General features: G+C 50.2%; 1 protein-coding gene across 1 annotated transcript; it reads right to left on the reverse strand.

The window, feature by feature from the left end:
• Nucleotides 1–2,357: 2,357 nt before the first annotated feature.
• Nucleotides 2,358–8,872, reverse strand: LOC105942177 (melanoma antigen preferentially expressed in tumors-like). Its single transcript, XM_012928911.2, has 5 exons — nt 8,851–8,872; nt 8,126–8,208; nt 5,008–5,327; nt 4,071–4,658; nt 2,358–3,119 (listed from the first exon to the last, which is right to left on the reverse strand). The coding sequence occupies exons 3-5, from the start codon at nt 5,298–5,300 to the stop codon at nt 2,543–2,545; spliced, it is 1,458 nt and encodes a 485-aa protein (XP_012784365.2). The 5' UTR covers nt 5,301–5,327; nt 8,126–8,208; nt 8,851–8,872; the 3' UTR covers nt 2,358–2,542.
• Nucleotides 8,873–9,852: the final 980 nt, after the last annotated feature.

A 9,852-nucleotide genomic window follows, 5' to 3' on the forward strand; every position in this document is an offset into this window, starting at 1 on the left:
AAGCAGACAATGACCCAAGTTCTTGGGTTCCTGCACCCGCGTGGGAGACCTAAAAGCTGCCCCAGGCTCCTAGAATGGACCAGCAGATGAAAGGTCTCTCTTGCTGAGTACCCCCCTCCCCAGCCCTACCCATAACTCTGCCTTTTGAATGAAATGAATCCTTTTTAAAAAAATGGTAAAGCATGCATCACAAATTGAAGGCTCATTTCTCTTTTAAAGCTTTATTTATTTGAGAGGTGGACAGACTTTTCATTTATTGGTTCCCTCCTCAAATGGCTGCAATAGCCAAGTGTGGACCAGGTTGAAATCAGGAGCCTGAAACTCCATCTATGGCCTTAACATTTGGTCACTCATTCATTCATTCATTTACTACTTTCCTGGGTACATTAGCAAGAAGCTGCATCTGAAATGGTGAGCCAGGATTTGAGGCAGCACACCAACATAGGAATTGGGCATCAAGTCCTTGTGGGACTTAAGCCAGGCAGCTAGAAAGGGGAACAGAGAGGAGAAATGTGATGGGAAGAGAATAAAGAAGGGTCTAGCTGCAGTGTGTGTCCACACAGGAAGCTGCTGACAGCCAACATGTACAACAGTGGCCTAACTTCCAGTGAGAGGCCCTAAAAGAACAAGCAGAACCGGATTTGCTCAGACCTGGGGCAACGCTGTGGGATGGGTCCTGTCCCTGTTCTGGGTGTTTGGCCTTTTCAGGAAGGCTGTGCAGGGGGGGAAGTGAAGCAGTTTCGGGACAGGAGTCAGTGGCACGGAGAAAACGTAGCAGGCAGGCAGTCCTTTTTCCTGGAGTCAGGCCAACTGCCCAGTAATCAGGGGCTCCCACCCCACAGGATGACAACTTCTTCTCTGTTAGATACACTGCCCCGCATGGTGCCCCACACCCAATGCCAATCCCCAAGCCCTGCACTCACCTGCTTCCACCTACATCCTCCCTGGGACCTGGAAGGGGTTTTATTCACTCTAAAACCCAGGGAGATTTTATGAGAAAATGAGAAACTCATTCTCTCACCCACAAGACTATGAAAGATGCTCTGTTCTCAGTGTGGGATGCAAATACTAAGTATGAGGTGGAGCAAGATTATGGTATAGCTGGTTAAATCACTGCCTGTAATCCATGTATCCCATATGGCCACCCATTTGAATCCTAGCTGTTCCACTTCCAATCCAGCTCCCTCCTGTGCCTGGGAAAGTCCTTGGGTCCCTGCCTCCACATGGACAATCCAGAGGTAGTCCTAGGTTCCTGATTTTAGCCCAGTTGTGGAAGTCTTACAGTGTGCATGCACGCTCTCTCTCTCTCCCCTCTCTGTAGCTGTTCTAAGTAAATAAATCTTAAAAACTACGGATCTCAAATGAAGGATGTAATGGAGACCAGAGTACCAAGAATCAAAGAAAATCTGTAGAATGCATCTCTCCTTCTGAATAAAAATAGGCCCCCAGTAAAGTTGTTAAATGTACTTAGACAACAAAATACTAGAATCCCTAACACTGCGTATTACAAAGTCATGACATACATAAAGAGCAGAAACCTGGAGTCGAGACTATAGCTGGAGGAATATATTACTGTAAAACACAGGGGAAAAGGGGGAGAGAAGGGAGAGGGAGGAAGCAGGAAAAGTGAGGAAGTTCTATACCTACAAAACTGTGAAACAATAATAGCAACTAATGATGTCAACATTTCACCACAAGGAACATAGATGTCTATAACAGGGCACAACTGGATGGGGCTGGATGGGGCTGGATGGGTTGGGAGTCTGAGGGAGACCTCGGGACTCCAGCCCTTCTACAGGATGGATGTCCTGCCTTCCAGAACCAGGGGTCTGACTTGTGCAAGCCCCACACTGGTGCAGTCAAAGGCCCAGATATAGAGGTATGTAGGTCCACTGGAGAGGAGTGGGCCCAGTGTATCAACAGGTTTGGCAGTGAGGGCCCCTGTGAAGAATGCTTTGCTTCAGAAGCGCCCATGACTGGCCAGCCAGCTAGCATGTTCCAGCTCCTGGGGATGCACTTTGCATGCACAGATCCAATGAACAGCAACAAAAGTGCACAGGAGGCAACGGGTACCCAGGCAAAAGCCAACTGGATCTTGGTTGTGACTTGCTCACTCAGCATGCAGAAGCATCCTGGATGCTTGGTGCCTTCCGCTTTAGTCAGCACCCAGACATTCCCAGTCCAAACCGAGGAAGCAGGCCAACATCTCAGATGGGACACAGGAAGGTTCACATAAAGGCTTTTTATTTCTGATCATTTCTTAATAAACATTCATACAGAGAAAATTTCCACATGTAATTTCAAGTCAAAATTTCCATGTAGAAATGCAGATTCATGCTTCTAAATCAATAAGATACATCTCTCTAACCCAGCCCCCCCAATGCAAGTAAACAATTGCTCCCTCTACCTCCCCTCATCTTTTTGCTTTTTTCAGATCAGACTTAACTAGGGTCTGAAACTGTGGTACATTCCCTTCAAAGATCCTTACATCCTGAGCTTTGATGTGCGCCTGCCCAGAATGAGGCAGTGGGTGCATACACCATTAGGTTGACCTGTAACAGGGGCACAGAATGGGCTCTGGATCGTAGAAGGTCCTGTCCCCACAATGAGGACAGGGGTTGGCACTGAACCAGAGCATGCCAGGCCGCCCAAACTTTTGAAGCAGCTGCTTCAGCTTGGCATGCAGGTGGACAAGCTTTCCCAGGTTGAGGGTGCCTTGCTCATCCTCGTAACTCTCCAGTGGAGCAGGGTACAGCACATGGCTGAGATTACTCAGCCCGACGGTGTGCTCCAGGAGCTTCTCCAGCACGACCATGGAGATGCGGTTACCACAGAAACTAAAGGTTGTGAGCTGGGTGCAGCGGCTCAGAGCAGGCAGGATGATTTGGAACTCGGGATCGGTGATCCCACAATCATCTAAATCCAAGTCCTGGAGGCTGACACAGGCTTGCTCAAGTAGGACTCCCAGGGACTTCACGCACTCCCTGGTCAAGTTGATGCTGCTGAGACCCAGATCTTTGAGCTTACGGAGGTTGGTGCACAGGGACATATGCTCCAGGTCTAATTCCGTAAGCAGGCAGTTGGTGATGGACAAGGTCTCCAATGGGCTCGATAGGCACCTGCAGCCAAACAGAAAGCAGTGAGTGCTGGGGAATGGGACTGTGTTTGCAAGGGGTTTAGGTGGGAGAGAGTTCAGAACCCAAAGTCTTCCAATGAGAGTCAGCTCCAAGAAGCTGTGCTGTGAAAGGGCGCTTAAGTGAGGCCAAGTTTAGCAGTCCTTTCTGCCTAATTTACTTGTGGTGTGATGGGATTGGGGGAAAAAAAATGAATCTCAAATGCTCCCCAGGAAGGATGATACAGGTTTGATAGAGAGGGGTCCACACTGAGCAAGCAGCTGAGTGTTCAGCTTACTATCTAAAACTTCACATTAATGGGGAGGGGGTTTCTCTTTTCAATGCCCTCATGTTGCTGCTTTTGGAATAACTTGGGCATCACTACCTAAGGCAAAAGTTCAGAGTCAGCCCCTGCCAGTCCCCAAAGCCCCATTATAAAATCTGCTATCAAGGAGTTAACTGTTGGTAGCAACTCCACTAGTTCATAGCTCTAGAGGTGGCTCATTGCCTTTGAAATTCATGCTCCAATTTAACCCCTATTGTGATATATCAAGTGGTAATTGTGTCTGCCTCACAGACGGATCAATAGATTTTCTCCAGAGCCACTATGACTGGGTATCGCACACATACACCTTGTCTCTTTGGCAAGCACTCTCTGGAGTGCTCTGGAGCTCTGCCAGCAAGAAAGTCATTACCAGATGTGGCTAAACTTTGGACTAGAACTGTGAGGCAGAACCAACCTTGAGTCTCTAACTCACCCAATGGATGCTGTGTTACTGACCTCTATCCCTTCTCTGGGAGCCATGCGGCAGCAGGCTTGGGGGTACCACAGTGAACAAGATGCTGTGCTGACTTTAGAGACTTTCCTCTCTCACACTGTCAGCAGCTGGCACACGACAGGTGCCTGGAACTGTCCACTGAGACAAAGAAGGGCTTACCCTGGTCTGCATTCCTCACCTCAGCAGCTGATTCATGCGGCCTTTCAGGAAAGAGATAGAGTCAAGGTAGAGCTCCTGAAGATGGTGCAGAGTGAGGAACTGAGAGGCGAACTGGCCAACCCACTCCTCTTCCTGCTCAGGAGATGCACAGGGAAGTAAATGGATGTGAGAGATGAGGAGGCGTCGCAGATTAAACATTTGCCCCACGAGAGGAGCAAACTTCCCCAGCGAGGACAACTTCCAGGTGCAATTCACCTCTACATCCTGGATAGAATCTAGTTGTACCATCTTCAGAATCACCTTAATATCATGCAAAGGCATAGCAAAAATCTTCAGCTTTCTGCACAACAGGCGCAGCAACCCTTTCTTCTCCTTGACTTTCTCAAGCAGGCAGTCCAGCACTTCATCAAAGGTGTCTTCCTTGAGGCACAGGTCTACGAGTACCTCCATGGGGGCCACGGTCTGCTTCATGCCTGACCAGGAGTCATCGGCCACTTTCTGCTTCTTCTTTGGAGGCTGGCTTGCATCATACTCAGCTTTGGACCATACGGTCCAGAAGTCCTGATGAGCATTTCTGCGCAAATCCAGAACTTGCAGTTTGCATTTCCTGTGGGGGGAAATGAATAACTAACTGAGAACACAAGGGCGAGTTATGGAATGCTCTTTCATTCCCTATCCCAGCCAGCAACTGCTCTCTTCCCCACTGGGACCCTCCTTCTTGAACTCTGAATCCTCCTGGATTATCTTCTCTCACAGAATCCTTCCCTGGTCTCCACTCCTCTTATGTCTAAGGTCCACCAGGAGGGAGCAGGTGCAGCAGCCTAATCCACTTCTCCATAACCAGAAGCCCCTTCCTCTAACAGCCCTTGACACAATTGTGGTTCTCTATGCTCCTTGATTCTCACTGATCTTGCTCCATCTCCCAAGGTCCTGCTTGCTACTAGATCCCCCCTCACCTGGAGCAAATCTCCTGGACAAGCAGTGCATCGATCCCATCAAGCACAGCTTGAAAGGTCTCCTTCTGTATCTCCTGTCCCTTCATCAAAGCCCCCAGGGGGAGGCAGGCAAAGGGCCAGGCATGCACCATTGCCTTCAAAGTATTTCTGGACTTCTCATTAAAGGCTGCCAAGAACAGTGGTGGGAAGAGCTCCTTGGGCAGCTCCTCCAGGGCGGCGATGGCCAAGGACTCATTCTTCAGCAGGTTCTTCGCTGCCAGCTCCAGGAGTGTTGGTGGGGCCAAGATACTCATCCTGATCAACTGGTTTTGAAAGGGATCCTGCAGAGACACATGGGAAACAAATGGGCATTCTTCTTGGGCCAAACGCAGGCAGTACCAACTCCCCACCCTTCACAGGGAACAACTCAGAGGCACAGTCATTGCTCTGGCAACAGCAGGGGGAGGGCCCTCAATGCACCCTGATGGCCACCAAGTCCCAATTCTGCTTCTGTCAACAGCAGGATGAGCATTTGGAAAATTGCCGAAGAGAGGGCAAGGTGACCACTGGCCTCATCCCAGATCCACCCAGTTTCACTTACTTGCATCTCCCACTTCCACCCCTTCTCCCCGCAAATGGGCAAAAAGAAGCCTGGAAAACAACCCTACACTTTTGGGGTAAAATGACTTATCACTCAAGGACAATGGAAGAGAAGCATCACACAGTCTGGCAAACAGATCACAGATCTAACAAACAAATCACATGGGAAAAGATAAGGAATACATGTAGTTTGTGAAAAAATTTCCTCTTAAATATTCCATGAAATATTTTTTAATGATTTGGGGGGGGATTGGAGAGGAGGTAACTAGTAAAGTCACAAAACCATGTATGATATGAGCTAATCACACATGAAGTACCTAAAACGTCATTAACTAAATTCCAAATTAATTTTAAGTCTTTTTTCATTTCTAAAAATCACTGTGTTGGATTCATCATTGTGGCAAAACAGGTAAAGCTGCCACCTGGGACACCAGAATTCCATATGGGCACTAATTTGGGAATCCCAGCTGCTCTACTTCTGCTCCAGCTTTCTGTGAATGTGTCTGGGAAGATCAGCAGAAGATGCCCAGGAAACAGGACCCCTGGAGACCCAAACGAAGCTCTTGGCTTTGGCCTGGCCCAGCACTGGCTATTGTAGCCATCTGGCAAATGAACCAGCAGAAGGAACATCTTTCCCTCTGCCACTCTGACTTTTAAAATACATGAACAGATTTTAAAAACAAACAAGCAATATCTGTTTAACTGGGTGAGAAATTTGTGGCCTAGGACATCATTTGATCTGCCTCTGATAAGCCAATCACAGGTGGGACTTGAAATTTAATATATGTATAGGAGGCTAATTTTAAGTTGGGAATTTTCTATGGCTCACAAATGATGCTATAAATACCTAAATGGCTCAAAGCCCCGATTTAAGACATTCATATGTTTGGGGGTATGCATGTGGATAGCAAGCAGTTCAGCTGTCACTTGGGACACCCTCATCCTTTATCACAATGCCCAGGTTCAGATGCTGGCTCTGCTGCCAATTTCAGCTTCCTGATCAGGCACAAGCAAAATTTCAACAATGACACTAATACTATCCCTAACCATAATGATAGCACTTACCATAACCCATACCTCGAACCGTAAACGTAGCACTAACGATAGCCACAAACCTTGCCCTAATTCTAACTTTATCCCTAGATTTAACCCTACCAACCTTACTAATGCCAACTCTAATCCTAACAAAAATACTAACTTTAACCCTACTCATAAACCAAGCCCTAACCTTAACACTAACTTTAACCCAAACCCTAAATCTAACCTTAATGCAGGGCAGAGGGTGGGTGCGTATAGGGGCGGGGCCAGGCAGGGTATGGGCGGGACTAGACAGGTCAGGGGGTGGGACTAGGAACGGCAGGGGGCGGGGTAGACAGCAGGGCAAAGGCGGAGCAAGGCAGGAGAGGGGGTGGAGCCAGGAGGGGTGGGGCTAGGAAATACACAGAAATAAAACACTTTCGTACTAAGATAGAGTCAAAAGCAAAACTCATCATAAAGGCAAGAAGAGGAGAAATTCCTCAGGCGTGCAGCGTTAGCCAATATGTCCCGAGGAGACCCTGGCTTGGAGGCGGGAGGCCTCAGGCTTCCTACTCACCCGGCTCAGTGCCGTCCGCCTCCGGAAGGCTCACAGCAGCAACTCCAGAGCGCTAGGCCCCTGCGTCTTTCCTCTGGCTTCTCGGCAGCTCTTTTAAGACCTTTCTGAGTATCCCTTCCCTGGGAACTCCAAATAGCCAATGAAAGACTGAAATCTGATTACGCCACAGGGAATTATAGGTTTTCGATTTCAAATTCAACAAATTTGTGAAAGAGGGGAAAATCGGTAGGTTTGACCATTGGGGTCATTTGGGGAGTGAAGCAGCAGATGGAAGGCTTTTTCTCTGTCTCCTTTTCTGTACAAAGTTGCCTTTCCCCCCCCAATTTTTTTTTTAACTAAAAAAAAAAAAAAACCTTTCTTTTCTTCTTCTTCTTCTTTTTTTTTTTTGGAAAGGCAGATATACAGAAAGAAAGATTTTCCAACTGTTGGTTCACTCGGCAAGTGGCCCCAAGGCTGCAGCTGTGTCGACCCGAAGCCAGGAGCCAGGAGCTTCTTCCAGGTCTCCTACATGGGTGCAGGGTCCCAAGGCTTTGGACTGTCCTCGACAGTTTTCCCAGACCACAAGCAGGGAGCTGGATGGGAAGCGGGGCTACTGGAATTAGAACCAGTACCCATATGGGATCCTGGTGCTTGTGCAAAGCAAGCTCCACTAGGCTACCGCGCCGGGCCCTAAAAAAATCTTTAAAACACCCTCCGGTTACTCAGCAGGGGGTCATTTTATCTCAGACACAATGCTATCTAGATCTAACCAAGGGATTGATTACTTCTCCCTCACCAAACAGGACCTGTCTAAAGATAAGGTCAACCCGAGTCTCGCCTGCTAATCCCAAGGGATATGCCTTTATTACTTGGTTCTCAACTTTTTTACTTACTTGCTCTTCAGGGTCAAAGGCAACCAGGGCTTCTGCGGGCACCTGAGGATAGTCCAGAGGATACGCGTCTTACCTGATAAGGCCTTCTGAGCAGTCTGAGCCTGTCCTGGGGTCCACAAGTCCTTCCGTTTCCAGAGGCCCTGTGGATCCGATCACCTGCTGCCGCCGTAAAGCTGGAGGTGTTTACTAAAATGCTCCAAGAACAAGGAGACTGGATTTTAACACGCGTATTCACGAACCCAGAACTTTCAAGAAAAACCTCTGCAAATAATAGAACCAAGGACCGCAAACGCTGGACACTGGGGTCGGGCTGGACACTGGATCCGGTCCCTTTCATGGGGAACTCGCCCTTTTTCTCTGAACCCCCTCAAGATTTTCTCCTCAGTGGAACCCAAAGACAAGCTGAACGACAAGCCCCTTAGCTTCCTCCCCGAGTGACCCGGTCCTTAAGGGAACCAGCCACGGGATCCGCTGCCATGTTTCTGACCGCCCACTCCACTCCATTCGCTCGTCCTCAGGATGCTCGCCACCCGCCTTGACCTCCCAGCACCCAGAGGGCTCCATGCCGAGAGCTGCGACTCCAACGCTCCCTCAGCGCCCCGCTGCTTCTCGGTTCCAGGAGAAGCTTCTCGGTGACACCTCTAACGCCCGTCCAACCTTCGCCCCCGACACCGCGCGCGTAGCCGATCGCTGGGCGTCCGTCCCTTCCACCCTCCGTCTCAGAGACAAAATGGGGCTCCGCGAGGCCCGGGGGGAAGGAAAGCAGCTGCAGCTTCTAGAAGGACTATCCCCACTTACCTGAGGAGAAAGTCGAGATGGGAAGTGGGGCGGAGGAGGTGGACGGGGAGAGAGTCGGAAGCCGACGCCTTGCGGCAGCGCGAGCCTCGCCGGCAAACCCTAAGGGAAGAACCAGACGACGCTGGATAGAACCAGACGACGCCGGCCGACAGGCTCCGGGTGCGCGAGAACGCCCCGCCAGATCCCACCAATCAGCGCGAGGCTTCCTCTGACTTCCAGGACCAAATCTCACGAGACCTGGGGATGGAGGCGGGGTGAAGGGGGTGAGGGGGTGGAGCACGCAGAGGGGGGTTGTTTACCAGGGAGTTAGGGAAGGGGGCGAGGGTGCTAACTCGTGGTCACACCCACCAGCGGGCGGTGATGGGGTGGGGGGTAGATAGGAATGGGGGCTCTGGGGGGTGGACTGGTGGGAATGGGGGGAAAGGGAATGTAGGGCTGCAGGAGAAGGGGCGCGCGGGAGTGGGGGTGGGGCGGAGGCCGTTGGGGATGGACGCAGAGCTCAGGAGCTAAGAGGGGTGAGGGCGCGAGGCTCTTTCCCCCCTCAGTGGGATACGGGGTGCAGGGGCCAGCTCCTCACTGTACCCCATCCCTCAATCACTTAGAAAAGGCTCAGACCCTCCCTCACTCTCGGGCAGCACAAGAGACTTACCACACACACACACACACACACACACACACACACACACACCGCCATAGCTCAGTCACTTTACCCTCTCTCTACAAGACTGCGCCCTGCTTGGCCTTTCCTCAGATTTAGGTTTTTAAGGATTTTGTGAAGAGAGTTACAGAGACATCTTCCATCCGCTGGTTCACCCTCCCGATTGGTTGCAAAGGCTAGTTTGGGGTCAGGGGCTTCCATGGGGTCTCCCGTATGGCTGCCCAAGTCCAAGGACTTGGTCATTCTCCTCCACCTTCCCGAGCCATTATCAGTGACAGGTTCTGGAGTGGAGCAACAAGATTCGAACTGGCATCCATGTGGGATACTGACCTAGCAGATGGTGA

Source organism: Ochotona princeps, chromosome 29 (assembly GCF_030435755.1).
Source record: "Ochotona princeps isolate mOchPri1 chromosome 29, mOchPri1.hap1, whole genome shotgun sequence".
In the NCBI taxonomy this organism is placed as follows: domain Eukaryota; kingdom Metazoa; phylum Chordata; class Mammalia; order Lagomorpha; family Ochotonidae; genus Ochotona; species Ochotona princeps.